The 17,999-nt window shown below is 45.0% G+C and overlaps 1 protein-coding gene across 4 annotated transcripts in view; it reads left to right on the top strand.

Moving 5' to 3' along the window:
* Nucleotides 1–570: 570 nt before the first annotated feature.
* Nucleotides 571–17,999, top strand: part of SFXN1 (sideroflexin 1) — a 40,321-nt gene continuing 22,892 nt past the window's right edge. Inside the window, exon 1 of one of the 4 annotated variants that reach the window (XM_033005666.2) lies at nucleotides 571–734. In XM_033005666.2, coding sequence (XP_032861557.1) covers nucleotides 686–734 — 49 coding nt within the window. In that variant the 5' untranslated portion in view covers nucleotides 571–685. Of the gene's footprint in view, nucleotides 735–12,619; nucleotides 12,748–14,801; nucleotides 14,825–17,999 lie in introns of those variants that run through there. The other 3 variants (XM_042790349.1, XM_042790348.1, XM_033005679.2) reach the window with 3 other exon arrangements.

The following is a 17,999-nucleotide window of genomic DNA, read 5'->3' as shown; positions in this document are numbered from 1 at the left end:
AACACTGGCAAGAGCCGAGTACTGGTTTTTTATTCTGTCGTTCACCGGAAGGAGAAAGAAGGGCGACAGGAGGACCTGAGTGGCCTCCCCTCAGCCACGCCGCGGGGTGACACACCGTGGGGTCCTCTTCCAGCGGGGATAAATCGCTTTAACGCTCTGCTGCCAGGTTATAGCTCTCCATAACTATCCCGGAATAATCCCACCTCCCGCTCAGCGGGGCTGCGCTCCAGGGATCGGGTCCAGCTTTTACCATGCTTTTTCCCCTCCTCAGAAAAGCGCGGGCGGAGGCAGCTCCTCACGCTCTCCCGCAGCCTGCCCCGGGCCACGCATCCCCGGTCCCGGCGGGTCCCGGCGGCAAAGCCTTTCTTCTGCCCGGGGCAGGGCTCGGCAGCATCGCTCCTCCGCGAAAGGTCTGGCTGCCCGGCGTCTCCTCCTAAAGGATTAAGACAAGGGAAAGACAGGCATGGAGGCACGCAGCGGGCAAAAAGCAACCCCCCTTCGCCTCCTCTAACATCTTCGATGGGGCGTAGCGTCTCCTGGGCAGCCTCTCCCCGGCTTTCCTGCCTTCTTGGGGAATAACGTCCCGGCCAGCCGGGGCGAGAGGCAAAGCCGGGCTGCTGGAGTTTAGCGCAAGCGGGATTACTTTGCCCTGACCAGAGCTCCGGGACGCCCTGGGCGCTGCCCGATGCCTCGGCGCTGCGAGCCGGCTGCGTTCAAAAAAAATGATGCGGAAAGTAAGTACCGGCCCCCAACTTCGGGCTGGGCGATGCTCAGGAGGCGGGCTGCCGGCCCGACCCCAGGGGAGCAGCGTTACCCCAGGGCACGTTCAGGGGGCTGGGGGGGGGGGGGGGGGGGGGGGGGGGGGGGGGGGGGGGGGGTCCGGGACCCCCTCCCGGCACAGCGGGGAAGGGGCGGCAGGCGCGGCGGTACTCACCGGCGGGGCGGGGCGGGCCGGGGCTGGCGGCGGGCGGCAGCCGGGGCAGCGCACCCCTCCGCACCGCTCCGCGCCGCGCACCGCTCCGCACCGCTCCGCGCCGCCTCCCCGCCGCCTGGCGCAGCCGCGGCCGCCGGGCTCCCTCTCCTGGGCGGCCGCGGCCCCGCGCCCCACCGCGCCGCCCCGCGGAGGCGGCCGCAGGGGCGCGGGGTCCCCCCGAGAGGCAGAACCGTCCGGGAGCCCCCGGCCCGGGCCGCCCCGACGAGCTTAAACCCTGGGGCTTCCTACCACGGGCGAAGGGCATCTCTATCCCGGCGTGCAGGCAGGGAGGGAACGCGGGGGGGGGGGGGGGGGGAAGCCCAAGCCCAGGTTCCCCGGGGGGTGTAGCTGCCTGGGGACCCGCACCCTGACTAACTTGTTAGGCGAGATCAGGGGAGGGGACGGCAGAGGAACAAACAACCGGCTCCGGCTCTTCGGACCCGCCGGACACCCCCGGTGGGAGATGTGGAGTTTCGTGTCGGCACCGGTGAACTGCCGTCCTTGCGCGCAAAAACCTACCGCTCTTCAAACCGCGTTTTCTCCTTTGCAAAAAGCCTTCCGGCTCGGTAGTGAGCACCGAAAGCAGAGAGGTTACGTGTCAACCCCCCTTCTTCCTCCAAAAGGGTTTTTTCTTTCTTACCTTAGCCACAACAGGCAGCGAAAGATGAACATGCTGATTTGTAAGTTGCTACTTTTGCATAAGAATCTTACTCAAAAAAAAAAAAAAATCAGAAAAATAAGATAAAAAACATCACAAGGAGGTTAAAAATCTCCTGTAAGAACAAATAAGCTCACTAAGTTGTCAAGATAAATTTCGTGGGGTTCAGCAGTAGTGAAGTAGGTTTTGTGCCATCTATAATTTTTCGTGTCAGTTAAAGCAGATACAGTGCTAAGCTAACCTTGACTAGCTAACTAAAACATTTGTTTTCCTTTCTCCCCCTCTTTCTCTTTTTTTTTTTCTTTTTAACTGCCTCTCATTCCCCCTTCTTATTATCCTGTCCTTTAATCATCATTCATCCCCAGAGGAGGGTGAAAATAGACAAGAAAATTAATTCCGTGGTGTTTGGTATTAGAGTTCTCTAATGAAACTCACTGAGTTTTCTTTTTCTATTTGCAAGATTTTTTTTCTTCCTCCTGTTCTTCTTAAAGCACAACACAGGTGAGGCTTACTGCCTGATACTCATCTTCTGAAACTGTAGCATGCTCCTGTTTTTCAGTAGAAACCCTAGGCTGAGGGGAACATGCCTGTGTAAGAAGTCACTGAACACGCTTGATTTTATCTGTAACAGCTTCCAGAGGCTCCTCCAAAGTGGCTTTCTACTACAGCTGTCCTGGGTTATTCCAGGAAAAATCACAACTTCAGAGTACACAAACAGCACAATTTTTGAGGCATACTGGAGAGAAACACTGAGGTACACATTGCAAAGAGACCGGTCTGGTCTCAATCATCTGCTCATCAGCTCATGGAGCAAACTCTTCTTTTCAGTTCATTTCTTCTAGGGAGTAGCCTTTGCTGGGGGAGAGGCTGAATTCCCCATGGGAAGACCCTAATGACGCTCATATGGGTGAAGGCTTAAAACTTTCATTTGAATCTGATATTTTAAAAAGCCTTTCAGCTTCCTACTCACAGCAGCCCATAAGAATCTCACGGTCATTACTTGTTTGGCAATTCAAGTATCTGTTTCAGAAGTCAGAGCCTCCCTCCTGTCTCATCTCTAAGTTTGTGTGATCAGTTCAGGGATGTCGAGGTCTGGCTCAGCTGAGACTGTACGAGTGTAGCGAAGCCTGTTCAACAGCTACGCAGGTTTTAACCAGCAATTCATGCAGGGCACCCTGCTGTACTCATTTGTCACTTCAGCTAATTTGTAAGCTTTTAAAACTTTCATGATTTAATAGTCATACCCAGGTGAGAAACAGAAGTAAAATCCATTAAACCCCTATTATTATTTAGGTAAATTTAGTGGTGGAATTAAGCAGCCAATTGACATGACTCTGGGAGCGAGTTATATAAAGTATAGGGTGAATTTTCCTTTTGTTACTCTTTGGCTAACCTGTCTCCAGCCAGCGTGAGAAGGATCAGCTCTAGTCCAGGTCAGGACTTGCTTAAAACTACCATCAACAGGACGACAGTACAGGTGTTTCTTAGAGATCCAGAAGCAAGCACAGAGCTTGTTTAATTCTCCCTGGATACCCACATAAAACAGCTACTTAATTTTATTTAATGCTTTTCAATCACTACTGACTGATGCTGGAATTAAAGCAATGCCCAGCAAAGGAAAGCTCTTACCACCCTGAGAGGCACCTGCTCCTCTCAGGAGGCTCTGGTTGGAGAAAGTCCTATTTGGTCCATATGAAGATTTAAAAATATAAATACTGAGTAGCACAATGAGCCAAATGATCTTCATCCAAAGAGTAATTAGATACTGGAAGACGAAGACAGAGTTGAACAAAGTCCAGATCTTGCACCGAGAGATAAACATGCTTTAATCTACAAAATAGAACACATACTAGAGCTGGAGAAAGGCAGCTTAATTTACAAAATAATATTACAGTACGTGTATACAAACTGTACTCATGTCACTCTCAGGATGACCTTTTGAGCCTGCATGAACGGGATTTATTAAACATGAAATCAGCACGTTAGCCAAAATAATGTCTAAAAGAGCTGTCAGGTTTCTAAATAACTGGTTATACTAATAAACCAAGATACCTTTAGCCTCAATGTAACCTTCTCAGAAAAATCAACATTTCCTGGAAATCGAACAACAGCTATGAACTCTCTTAAAGATCAGTGAAGCACACTGGTTAAATTGATGATATTATCATGTTGGGCATTCCACAGGGAAAACCACGGTAGTGAGTACAAAAGCACAGAGCAAAGAGTAGCAGCAGAAAAAAACATTCCTTTGCTTCTAAAAAAATCCCCATCTCCAAGGGTCTCAAGCTCATTCTTGAATGATAAAGATCCACCAGCAGGGAGAAAGGATCAGTGAGAGAAATTATTTCTAGTCCCCAAACATTGACAACAAGAGGCTTAAACATTCAGTATTGAGTGTGGGTGCTGGGTTTTTTGACTGTAGATTGTGGGCACATCCACCTGCAGCTGAACCTTAGAGTCTAGGGGATTCAGTAGGACTGATCGCAAAAATCACATCAGTGCCCTTGTGAATGTTGACTTTTGAACCATTTCCAATAACAACCAGCACACAAAGCATCCCTGGGTATCAGGTCACTGGTGAAGTATGTGCAGAAGTCTGGACACTGACAGGAAAAAGGAAAATGAAAAAGCCCAAACAGAAACACCAAGTGTGAAATTCTGAATTGAAATGACTCATCTGAGGCAGCTAATTCAGGCAGCAGCAGAGCTGGACACAAAGGGTAATGCAAGGAAAATATAAATGGGGAGGATTTGTTAGGCAGTGCTACTGGTTCATGGGATCTGGACCTCATGCAGTGGCTGCAGGGTGCTCACGAGGCCGGACCAGGCACTGCTGCTCCTCTGGCATCTCCCCTCCCCAGTACACCAATGCTCAAATGTCAGTGCAGCCCTGGTCCCAGCCAGGAGAGCCCAACTCCATCCCCCAGGCACAGTGGAGGAAGCCTGCAGAAAGGATTTCTGTTCTGTGGGAGATCAGGCAGAAGACTCTCACAAAGCAGCCTCGTGTCTGCAGGGCTCTGCACACACACGATTTAGGAGTGGTGGAAAACCATCATCTGGTTGTTTGTAAAGGGAAAGGAGCGGTGTTCCCCTCCTGTCTACCCCCTGCTCACAGCCCATTCAAGCTCTGTTCCCCTTTCCCTCCCTCACCAGTAATCCCTCTCTGTGTTTGCAGTGCAAACACAGAGCAAATCTGGTTGGTTTCAGCTGTAACCCCCAGATTTTACGACAAAATGGCTCTTTTTTGGAGAGAAGTGGAAGACAGGAAAGAAAGATAAATACCAAACCTGTGGCCAGGGATCCAAGCAGAAGCTGTCATCTAAATAGTCCCCAGCCTCCTGCCATGCAGGAGCCATGCGTAACTTAAGCTCAGTGCGATGCTGCCAATAACCGAGTTATTTAATCAGCAGAGCTTATGCAGTGACTTTTTATGGGGTTTTTCCAGTTCCACCCACTCACTCCCACAGGACCAGAGAAAGAAAAGTTTTCCACAGTTAACATTTGGAGTGACCCTTCCTCTCACTGCTCAACCTGCTCCATCAAAAGGAGCAGGGAAGCCTAAAATTTCCCCCCTTCTCTTTCTGGGATTTCCATCTGCCACATATATGGGGTAGGAGATAGATTACTGCCCTGCCAACACTTCCCTCCAAAGTGGGTAGAGAGCCAAACTGCAGAGGATGATGAGAATAAATTATAGCTGAGAGGAGAGGAGAGGAGAGCTCTAAGGAAAGAAAAATGCTTCTTCCGACTGCCTCTTCCCTGCCGCACGGCAGAACAGTGCCAGGAAATCCACATCAAACCAACAAGACCCCTTTAAAACCTAATCTAAACAACAAATATAAAACATCTCAAATTTTCCGATCATTTCACTGACAAATGTAAACACTCAATGTACTGCTGAATTTTATATTCTTATCCATGTATATAAAAACCCTACACAGCTGATTGCTGAGGACCTACTATATGAAACAGCACATAAACTAGTAATTCAACACAAAAATACAGACTGGGCCATTGCCTCCCTATTTATGCTTTATTTACATCTGCATATTTTTTGTAATACTGTAGAGCTTGTATTTTTTCTTTTACTCCACATTGGACGGACATTTTAGGCCCTCAGAAAAATTGGAATTGAATATATGAATCAAAAGAAAAGTAATGGAAAAACTGGCATCATTTTAATGTTAAAGATGGCTTTGACATATTAATTAATATCTCAGAAATGAAATAAAGCCAATAATACAGAATGATTCATTAAAATGAAATTAATCTGAGAAATAATTAATTCTGAGTGGATGGATAAAAAGAATGCAAGTAGATATATTTACAGCAAAACTCTTCACAGATGAGTGCTACAGTGCTTTCTAGCAAGAGTGGATGAGACTGCAGATAATACAATTTTCTTAGCAGATGGCTTGGTAGGTGGCACTCTACCCTCCTAAAGTGGTGTTACAGATTTACTCCTGAGCTGCGTGCCAGAATAAAATGGATCCTTCCCCATATTCCAGCCCAGACCCCGATCAATGGACGGAGAAGAACTGTTTAACATCTACCAGCAGATTTTTTTGGTTTTCTGGTGCAGAACATGCAACAATGAAGAGCGTGCTCAGTACCTGCAGGAGCCCACTGCCCCTAAAGGTTAGTGGAGCAAGTGAGCAATAGTTTGCACTACAGTTGATTATTAAGTCCACATTATTGCACATCTAGTATGGTCAGCCTCCTCAGCCCTTCCTTCATCAGGCTACAAATTCTTGAATTAAAGATAATTTAACTAATACTTACCAAAAAAATAGAAGCTGATACTGCACAAAGCATCACTTCTTGCTCATAGTGAACACTAACAGAAGCATCTCACCCCTGCACCGCAGGGAGCCGCAGGAGCAGGCAGCTCTGCCAGGGATGCCCAGCCAGGGCTCGCTGCAAGGGGGGCAGCCCCACGGTGCCCACGCAGGAGCGCAGCAGGTCCAGCTGCAGTAGGCAGGGTCGAACAGCAGTCCGGCAATGTCCAGACCATGCCAAATGTCCCAGTCCTGGAGCTCTGCTGTCTCAGGCAGCATTTTCCCCTCTGCAGCTCCCCGGTCAATCCTGCTGCCGTTGTGGTGTTGCAGCTGTACCAACCCAGCGTCTCACCTTCCGGTTCTGGGATTAAATTGTTCTTGGAGGCAAGATGCTGGTTGTCAAAGTCCTTACCAAATCACCCAGTCTGGGCTTGATGGCAGTCAGAAACTTACCATGAAGTTAAATAAAACACTAGAATGATATTCCAAACAAGAAGCTACATCAAGGTCTAAATTTTGGACTGCTTCACTCCTCCTGCCATAACTTTCATTCGAACTTTTGAAAAACTCAGTGATCTAACTGGATTACCCCAAACTATGGTATAATCCCAAATCCACTTTCACCCTAGCTCATCTGGATCTGTCTTCCTGTTCCAGATCTCCGTGTCTGTCCCACCACGTCAGGCAGAACTGTTCCATCCCAGTAACATAGGCAACATCTCCCTCTTTGCAGCCTGCCTCGATGCCCTTGGCTTTTCCCTGCCCTCTGTTGCAAAGAGTTGTTGCTATAATAGCCTCTAACAGGCAGTACTTTCCCAGGCTGGAAATGTTCCCTGAGTTTCATCACCCATTTGTCAAAATCTGTCTCAAGGACAGAGGCCTTTTAAGTCAGCAAGTTCCCCTTGCTCCCTTCCCACAAAGCTCAGCTGCCCAGACCTGGGCTCGGTGCATGTTAGGGCTCAACTCCGCCAGCACAGGCATTCAGTGTTTCTTCTTCAGTCCATCAAACTGGTCGACTCCACTTAGGAAACATTTAAATTAGGGATGTCTTCTAGGTACAAGTTGCATTTTGGGAAAGTCTATGGGATCTAATCCTATCTACTTTCTGGTTCCACTTTTTTTCCCCACTCTTTACAGGAGTTGGTTCTCTCCTGTGCTTTGCTCAGCATTACTTTCTAAGAGCTTCCCCCAGGTTTTTAGGAACTATGGGATGTACAGTTCAACCAGGATTTTTCCACTGCTCTCTTGCATTAGTCTACATCTTCTCAGAAATTTCACATGCCTTTTTAGGATTTTCCTAGTGATGTCTGGGAATGTCCCCTCCAGATTTCTAGGAATTTCTGCTCAGCTTTCAGGAAATTTCATGCTGCTTTCTAGGAAACCTTCCCATTGCTTTCCAGGTATTTATTTCATCTGACTAGGAATTTACATTTGCTTTCTAGGAATTTCCAGCTGCTTTCAGGTAATCCCTAATGGTCTTCTAGAAATTTCCCTGATGCTTTCTAGTAATTGTGTATTATTTATAGGCATTCCCTTCTGCTTTCCATGATTTCCCTTCTGCTCTTCAGAGATTTCCCACAGCTTTCTAGGAGCTGTGCATTTCTTTCTAGGATTCCTCCATTGTTTTATATAAATTCCTCCTTATTTCATAAGAAATTCCCTCCAGATTTCTAGGAATTTGTAGCCAACTTTCTCATTTTGCTTTCCTGGAGTACTCCTCCCACAGCTTTCTAGGAATTCAGTTCTGATTTCTGAGAATTTCCCATAATTTTCCAGGAGTTCCCTGTAGCTTTCTAGGAATTTCCCAAAGTTTTCTAGACATTTTCCATATCTTTCTAGGAATTTCCTGCTCTTCAGGCATTTCTATCAGCTTTTTCAGGTATACCTATCGTGCAGTGACATGGTGTCAAGTGTTGTTCCATGTTGTTTGTGCTGTTGCACGTTATCACATGTTGTGCCATGTTGAATGCTATTCTGAGTTGCCCTGTCATGTCTTGTTTTGTCATATGTTGTGCTGCCACATCTTGTTCTCACCTGTTTGCTCAGGTTGCTGCATGCCTTCCTGTGTTGCTGTAGCATGCTCTTGTGTGTCATCTGCTTCTGCGTGCTGTCAGAGGTTATCAAGTGCCATCCAGTGTTGCTGCAGGAATAAACCTATGAGAGTGAATATTTTTAACTGCTATTTTCAAAAGCCATTGGAAACACACAGGAGGTGAAATTATTAGGAGTTAGCGATATCTGGTCCCTAGAGGATGATGAAAAAAATGTCAGGCCTGGTTGACAGCCCAGATCAGTCTGACTAGTCAAGTAGCTTGCTGCTGACAGCAGCTGACACAGGTGCTTCAGGGTGTGAACAATCCCACAAGAGATATTTACAAAATAGCCATATCATAGAGCAAGGGTCTTCCTAATCCCCTTGAAAGGCTGGTTTATCCCTTTAAATTTAGCTTTATGTCCCTTCTAAATGCAGATTGGATTTTCATGTTCATTCCCTCCCAGTCTTATCTGATATAACTATGCATCTAGATAAATAGGAAAATTAAGCATGCATCAATTTAGCTTGGCACAGTACAGCATGAGTAACCTAAAATTGGGTTCAAATATTACAGATGGAGCCAAATCCTCTATCAGTTTATATAAGGGTTTTGTTATAATTTATATTGCCAAAAAGTGTAGTGTCTGTTTGGCCAAATTTCCCTGGATATTAGTTTATTCATTATTAGCTGAGACTGGGAAGACAGTGTGGTGGTTTTTGATAGACTGACACAGACTCACAGAAATCCCTAGATTATTTACAGAAACAATCATTGAACTCATGGGCACTCCTCAGACTGTACTGACATCGCTTCCAGTCTGGGATTTAGATTTTCTACATCAAATTGATGTACAGTCAGTAGACCATAGGAAATCATGTATATACATGGTTCACCTCACCCAATATTCTGCTCCTGATAGCAAAACCCAGCACAAAGCCTTCACAGGCACCTTCCATCGAGTGCTAATGAATAGTTCCCAGAAATGTTGCTGGTTTCTTCTGGCAAACCCCTGATAACAGCCAGCTTGGTGCCAAGGCCAGTTCCTAACACCATCTTCCAGGGCTAGCAGCTGAATACACCCCAGTTCCTTGCACTGCACCTTCAGGGCCTTCACTACACATCATTTCCCACCTGCCCTACAACTACTTTTCATGGAGCAGAAAAGTCTTGACATGTCCCACACTTGCCTTTACTCTGGTTGGCTGTGCAGTTTCTGATCCAGGGTTGCAGAAAACCTGGTCCTGCAGTGCCACTTACTGGACATTTATGTTAATAAAAGCAATGTGCAGCAGGTCTTCGTTTTTCTCAGTTGATTCCCAATGCCAATTTGAAATTGTAACAAACATAAAAAGCATTAATGTCCAATGTAAATATTATGAATACAGGAAAACTTGAGGAAAGCAAACAGAGTGAAGCTCATTTCTTAGATGAGGCAGTAACTGTTAAAGGAACAGAAATCCTCCTTTTCTGATCAGCATAAGGAAGAATTTGCCCTGTAATAGTGCAGGAATTCTTCCAGGTGGAAACATGCAGATGGTTAAATTCATCCCTAGTTCAACAAATGCAAAGGACTGATTGTATGTCTGGAGGCTTGTAGGAGTCTTATTAATACATTCTTTGGGAAATAAGGCAACTGAAGAAATGCTTCAACAGGAGCTGAGGTAGGGCTTATTTGATTAACACAGTCATATTCTCTAGGCACATGCTCTCTGTATGTACCATTAGTATTCGCACTATAATTTAACCAGCAAGATAAAACACTCTGCATGAATCTGTAAGAAAACATATGCTTGAGCTTACAAAGGGGACATTGACCAAGCTGAAAATTAGTGCAGACAGAGAAACACATGTAGCCAGAGGTCAGATATTCTTTGTGACTACCCATCTTCACCTACTCGCCTTCCAGTTTTGTGGCTTATGAGCAATTGTTGTTGGCTGGTCTGAGCCATCTCAAGACTTTTCAGGATTCATGGCAAAAAATCAGATTTGTTTCTCAGCAATGGGAGAAGTGACTGGTCTAGTGAAAGACAAGTTACATAGCTGTTCAAAACCATCTGCAATGAGTATAGAGCACATTATTAACTCAGGGAATGAACGTAGCTTTCCATGTAGCAACTCAGAGAAAGAATTTAGGTATTAATATATTTACATAAAAAATCTGCAAGCAGAGTTTCTATTGTGATGTGCAGAAAAGACCATGTGTGGGTTTAAAGCAGATTAACAAGTTAGTATCTTTGGCATGTAAGAAAATTATTAGAGGCAGAAGACATCAGTCCTCAGAATGTAAACCATATACCACAGTACCAGTTATACCCACTGACAACTAATTTATTTCTAAGCACAACATCCAGCTGTCTCCATTTTCTGAATAAGAAGTCTTTCCTGATCAGTCATTGCAATGTTTTTAGCAACAAGTGTTAGGGATGGATACCATCAAAGATGTATTCGGTGTTGGATCTGTCAGTGGCCATGGAGACTGGGGTCTGCCTAGCAAGATTAAAAAGAACTAAAGACACCAGCAGTAAAGTACATAAACTGTGAACAAATTCTGTTGTGCAAGAAAAATGCAGTGCAAGGATATCAGTGCCAGTTTTTACTCTTTCATGATCTAATCTCATCTGGTTTATTTGCACTTGTAACTGTCATATATATATATAATCTGTAAGACCTAAATTGTGGAGCCACAGTTGAAACAGATAGGTAGACATCTGAGATTTGATGTATCTGTGTCAGAATGAAAGTTGAATCTTAACTTTTCATTGAAAATCATAAACTGTGTAGGCCAGTGAAAAGCTGAAAACAAACTCCAGCCTACACAATTATATTTTTATTAAAAAAAAAAAAAAAAAAAAAAAACAAAAACCAACAAACAAACAAAACAAAAAAAAATCCAATTTTTCACAGAAGTTGAGTTTTAACAGCAAAGATTTCACCACTAAGTGTATCTCCACAAACATTTAATACCTGAGGAGACTTCTGGTTTTTTAGTATAAAAATCTCATTTAGCATCCTGCACCGAGCAGTGACGGGGAGGTCAGAGCTTGTCAGCCCCATATTCAAAGTGTTGAAGGGCAGGATTGTTCTGCATGCAGAGCTGCCACCCCTTCAGGGGTGAGACCCGTGGACAGAGCAGCACTGTCACAAAGGGAATTTTAACAGAAGACCTTAGAGGAGCTGGGCTGGGTTATAGACGGCAGTTGCAATCGGCCTCTGTGTGTTGGCAAGTTACTGCAGTCCACCAGAGAGGTAAACGAGCACTGTTTGCAGGCTATAAATGAGACGCAGTACCACTGTATCTGAACACATTTTCCCACTTTCCCAGACGACTCAACATCACTTATGGGATAAGACCAGCTCATGTGTTGCTGACTATAACACTATCAGACTCGAGCATTAATGTGCCAATTCTTGAAAGGTGTGTTAGGAATCTAGTTTGTGCATCTATCACCATGTTCGCCAGGAAGCTGGGCTGGAGAAATGATATAAATGATGTAATTGAGTATCTCTACTATTTTTTTTAATCTCAAATGATTGCACATATAATCTCAAACGGTGAAGCTGTTGGATGGTATAAAGATAAAATGTCAATTGATTATAATTACTAAAAGGAAATGCTCTGAAATCCATTCGCAGCCTTCCAACAAAATCAAGGACCTGCATTTGTATGACATTTTTAAGGCCTCATACACAAGAAAGTTCCCATGAGCTGGGATGGATTTCATAGGAGCGCGTTGCTTTATTATTTTTTTTATTCTTAGGATCGAGACCTGTGGTAAAGTATTTTTCTATCTTTCACTGTGGTTTCCTATGAACGTTTCCCCCACCGATGGCTGTTTTCTACAATACATATTAAAGTGGGAGTGATGAAAACAAGAAAGCCAGGAGAAACCCACCCTCGCCGCCCCGAGCATCGCCGTCCTGCTACGGAGGCGGCCGGTAGCCCTCCCGGTAATTCCTCCACCCGCTTTTCTTTCATTAACTGTAGTTTCAGGGCCTGAGCTGCCCTCAGCAGGGCTACGGGCGCTCGGCGGAGGCTCCGCCGGAGGAGGAGCCGCCCTGCCCCGGCAGCCCGGGCTCCCGAGGCGGCTCGGCCGCCCCGGGACTCCAGCCGGGCCGGGGGGCGGCCCCGAGCCGGCTCCGGCGGGACCACCCCCCCCCCCCGGCCCGGCCCGGCCCGGCCCCGCCGGGGCGGAGCGAAGCGGAGCGGGGCGGCCCCACCGCCTCCCTCGGCCCCTCGCCCGCGGCGCGACCGAGCCGCTTCCGGGCAGCGGGGCGAGGGGTGGCGCGGAGCCGGCGGCCGCGGTGAGTATCGGCGTCGGGACTGGGGCGGGGGCGTCCCCGCAGCGCGGGGCCTCCGTGGGGCTGGGCCGCGGCGTGGGGAGCCAGCGCCGGTGTCGCCCTCAGTGTCATTCCGGTGCCCTCCGCAGGGGCCCGGCCCCGTGTGTCACCCCAGTCCCCTTCCACAGGGGCCCAGCCCCGCGTGTCACCTCAGCCCCATCTGTCACGCCATCCCCCTCTGTGGGAGCAGAGCCGGTGTCCCAGCGGGTCACCCCTCTTTTGGGGAGATGCTGTCACAGCCCTCCCCTCCCGCCTCCTCCCTCCACGCATAACGGCTCCCGGCTTCCCCACCCGCTCCCCAAATCTCCCCCCTGCCCACGAGCGGTCCCCTCAGCGTGGGTTGTGTGTCACAGGGTGGTGCGTGGTAGCGGCGCAGGGCGCGGGCCTGCGGCAGACGAGCCTCCCTGCCGTGGGATCATCCTTTCCAGGGGAGGAACGCGCCGACTAACTTGGAGGTCAGACAGCTGGTAGCCAGAGGCAGGGATTTTCATTATAAGTATTGATGATTTTTTTAATTTATTTATTGAATTATAAATAATTTATGGTAATTATAATGGACATTGGAGAGGGATGTGAATACTGACTTTGTACCAATATGCAATTAAAAAAAATCACCTGTATGGATCCTATTGGAAAAAGATTATATAAATAGTGTGAAACTACAGAGGAGGGCCAGAGCTAGATAATCCTGCTTCAGTTTACTGGGAGTGGTTTAGAAAATAAGGAGGGGTTAAAAAATAAGGAGCAGAGGCAAGCTTGCAGCAATCAAGACTGAAATAAAATAAGAGCTTGCACTAACCCTTTTTAGAAAATAAGTTTTATTTTTCTTAATGAAGGGATGAAGTGAATATGTGACATGTCCCTGCAATGTGCCTCATGCGATGGGAGAAGAGGTGGCAAATTGAAAGCCAACACTGCTGAGCTGGCTGCGGCAACCTCTAACATCTGGAGGTAGCTTTAATGCAGAATGATGAAATCTCTCATCAAGTTACACGCCAAAGATGGCTGCTGTTTTGAGGAGAGAGCCCCAGCAGCAGGCTCTATCCATTTAACACAGACTGCTGCTTTTGTTGCTAGGCTACAAGCAGGACGTACATTTATAAGGAAAAAAAAAAAAAGTATCTTGTAGTGTTGCTGTGATTTGCCTTCTCCAAAGTTAAATTTGTTTTTATGATTGCAGTAGGAAAAATCATAGTGCAGACAAAGATTTTTTTTATTTTTTTTTTTCCCTTGTGATTTAAATAGATATTTAGTGGTAGAAGCTGCTTTGGGGAAGGAAAACTTGGCAAGTGGCTTTGTTAAGCCATTTGGTGTAAGTACATTGCATCATACTTCTCCTAGTCACCAGCTCTGATGCTTCTTTCAAACTGTGGTAGCAAATAGAGTAATACCATTGCTTAATGACCCCGATGAGTCTGATATGTGCTCTTTTGCCATCACACAAAAATGCTTTCTTCCCCTAAAAATTTATTAGTGCTTCTCATTTGAACTAATTATACTGCCATGATTGACACCTCTGGAGAATGTATTATGTTTGTTTCTTTGCCAGAGCAATTGAAATACAGATAGTAGCTGGGTTTGCCTTTCCACTGTTGCTTTGCCAATGTTTTGTAAAGTTGAATAGGTCACCTTGTACTAATCAGAGTGTAATTAATTTCCTATCTTTTTTCCTAAGCCAACATAGCAGCTGTTGTGGTGGGCACTGCTCATGGAAAAGAAAGATCAGAGTTTGTTTTGGCAAAGAAGCCCCCAAAAAAGCCAGTGTGTTATTTGAGGAATAAAGAGGCCTAACAGGATCCCTAAGTATTTCTCTATTAAAGCAGCATGGGATATGCTTCAAAAGAGTAGCCATGGGCTCCTTGGTTTATAAATATGTCAGAGGAAGAAGAGAAGCTGTTCTTCTCCCAATTTTGTACCAGCAGGTACTTTTCTCAAGCTCAGTTTTCCAGCCTACGTCTCACGTTTCCCAGAACAGGGCACTGACAGCTAGACATCAGACTGTTAGAGGACAGCTTTGAAGAATGGAGATCTAGGGGCCTAAGTATGTCACATCTTTTTTTTCTCTCCTGGTGAATCTGCACATGAAACATTTTCAGCAGCACCTGGCTCTAACTTTTGAACTATTCCTATTCTTTAGGATTCTGTAAGAAAAAGGTATTGCTGTTACCTTCTATTTTTACAGGGTTTCCAAGGAAAAGCCTCGTTCATTTTTCAAAAAAGGAACTCTTAGTTGCCTCTAGGAGATTTTGCGAATTCTGATCTGACCTGAGCACCTTACATCACCTGATGTTAGGGGTCAAAGTCCTGGTAAAGGCCACCATACAAGTTACACCTTTCTTTCAGCATTTGTGTTGGCTGTTACTCACTTGCTCCCCTGTATGCAGGCTGGTTTAAATTATCTTTTAAGCTAGAGTACCCAACATGTCCCCTGCTTTATAATAGAGGGTTGCGGGTTGCAGACTGGGAGTTGGGCACCAATAAGTGAGATGTCGCAATGTTCATTATCACAATTATGCCTGCACTGCTTTTGGACACAGACTTCTCTTTAGACTTCTCCCTCCCCCAGATCAGTTTTTGCTGACTTTCTGAAACTGCATGCAAGAGAAGTGAAAGGCTACTCTCATTAATAGAGTCCACTTCTGTAGGGGAAGGTGCAGGAGGTTATAATCTAGACTCCAGCCCACATAAAAGCAAAAAGCAATGGAAAATTATGTATAGAGAGTGAAGCAGTATCCTGTCTGGTACCTGATCTAAGGATGTTTGCCAAAGGATCCTCACTCAGGACAATTCAGGCATTTGTGTCTGTTGAGGAAAGCCTGCTTCTGGGGTAGTTCTCAGGCAAGTTTCTCTCATAAATTTTCTCTCTCACAGTATAGCACTCCTGGCAACTTAAACTGTCTACATCTCTTGAGGAATGGCCATTAGGGATGCTTCTTGACTCAGAACAGTGACTGTAGCTCTAAAAATGTGTGTTTAGATCAGACATGAAAAATTGGGTTCACAGTTATACCATTAAGAAATTTCTTTTTTCTCTTGCTCTATTCCCAATTTTAGGTTAGATATTGGAAAAATTAATGACATACCTGATGAAGTTTCTTAATTGTGGAGTGGATTTTTTCAAGATTTGGGTTAAAATACAAGGTGTCAGTAACATAAGAAAATATTAATGATTCCAAGGAAGGTGGCAAAACTGCTTTTCATCATTTGTGTATTGCTGCATGAGTTTAAATTGCCCAGAATGTCCCAGATCATGTGCCCATCTGGATTATTCAATCATGCCACAGTGTTTAAAATAAATGATCAAATGCCTGGGCTGTTCAAAATTGAGTGGTATGTTACCGCCTGAAATAAATTAAATAGTCTTTGCTACTCTTTTGGCTACTGCTTTGATTTGAAAAGTGGTTATATGACCTTCAGTGTGATGTTTAAAACATGAACTTTGAAAAGGAGCAACAGAGAGTTGAACTCCTGACAACTTCTGAGTCTGCATTTTGTAGAATTGCTGCAACTGCTGATATTAACCTTTAGACAAGGTTTAAAGTCTTCTGCTATTGCTGGTACTGTGGCAAATCTAAATGTAGCCTTTGTACTAAAACTGTTGATCAGACTTTGTGCTGTTTTTTTATGTAATTATTTTTTAAGAGAGGCCACTCTCACTTATTCTTTAAGCCCTCTTTTTCCCTCCAGTTAACATTAGTATTAAACATTAGACCATGAACTGTCAGATGATTCTATCTGTTCCAAGAAGGCAAAAAATTTGGGTGTGTTTGGTACTGGGGCTTCCAGCTTGGTTCACTGTCACTTTCTGATTTAAATATGAGATGAAAAAGATAGTCAAAGAATTGATTTAAAATAAAGATTTCTTCATAAGGTTATTAAAAACATGGAATTGAGAGTTTCTCTTCAGTTAAACAAAGACCTTATTTTTAGCCATCTGTGAGTTCTATCGTGCTTTCAGCTTGTTTTTATTTTCTGATTACTGGGGCTTGGAGAGCGCTGGGGAGAGATGAGGAGACAGCAGCAAGATTTGTTGAAAGAGTGGTAGGGGCAAGGCTGGCAGTGAAATTGCTTTAAAGTACTTGGGAAGTACAGTTTCACACAGTGGTATCCTCTCTGTGATCTGCCATCTGTATCACCACAGCTAATTGCGTCCAGTCTACAGAACCACAGCTTCAGCGCAACTTTTGGTGCCAAGTACGTGGCAAGCTGTGGCCATTTCTTTAGCTTGACAGTCAAATGTTTATGAAAAACTTTATGAACACACAATTGCAGTTATGATTCTGAAAATATGCCTTGATACATAGAAAGAGCCTCAGTGTGAAGCACATGGATAATCAAACCTCTGCATCAGTGCCAGGGAGCTAAACAGTGCCAAAAATTGTTCCTGGTCACAGGAACGTGGTCCCCTGCATTGTTAACTTGCTGGAGCGTGGCATGGAGCGGTTTTGCTCAGGGCAGCTGGTGCTCACCCAGACAATCCCGCAGCACAAGGGAGGATTTAGCTGCTGTTCTCCATGGACAGTTCGGATACAGCTGCCCTAGTTCAGAAACTGAAAGGGTTTAGTAATATGAATGTACCAGAGAGCATAGTCCATTCTTTATCACTGGTTTAATTTACTAGTGTGGACTATTACCACCTTCAGGGTTTGCAGGTATGAGTGGTTTTATTAAATACATTTCTAACTGATCTGTTGTTTGAAACACTGAAAATATGTATTATTTTCTTCCTTACTGCATATTTTCCCCTGATAGATGTTAATTGTTTGACTGCGTTTATGATGTTGTCTTTTATCCTTTCCAGTACTGCCAATCGGCCCATGTGAACATGATCTCAGAGTGACTTTTCCGTATGGATCATTACAATAACTTACGTGTTTGTAAAATTAATGTTGTTTCCCAAGTCCTCTGTTAATAGAGTTGTTTGAGAAAGAGAGTTGTTGCAAGATTGGGTAATTTTGCTGCTTACCTTTCCTGTTGATTCAGAGTTTTGTCCTATTTCACAGGTGGTCTCTCCTCTGTTGGTACTTACTGAATAGCAACAGGTGTGGGAACAATAAATGCAGATATTTATATATAGGCAATTAAGTGTTAGGTAGTTGTGGAAGTTTGCCTTCATTAGTTGAGTGTAACAAAGCAAACATTTTTATCTTTGTTCTAGAGGATTTGTGCATTTACTTTTCAGTCCCTTTGCAAACTCTCTACTTAGCTCAGATGGA

This window comes from Tyto alba, unplaced genomic scaffold, assembly GCF_018691265.1.
Source record: "Tyto alba isolate M040663 unplaced genomic scaffold, T.alba_DEE_v4.0 Super-Scaffold_17, whole genome shotgun sequence".
NCBI lineage: Eukaryota > Metazoa > Chordata > Aves > Strigiformes > Tytonidae > Tyto > Tyto alba.
Note: the sequence above shows the minus strand (reverse complement) of the source record. Positions and strands in the feature narration are given on the sequence as shown.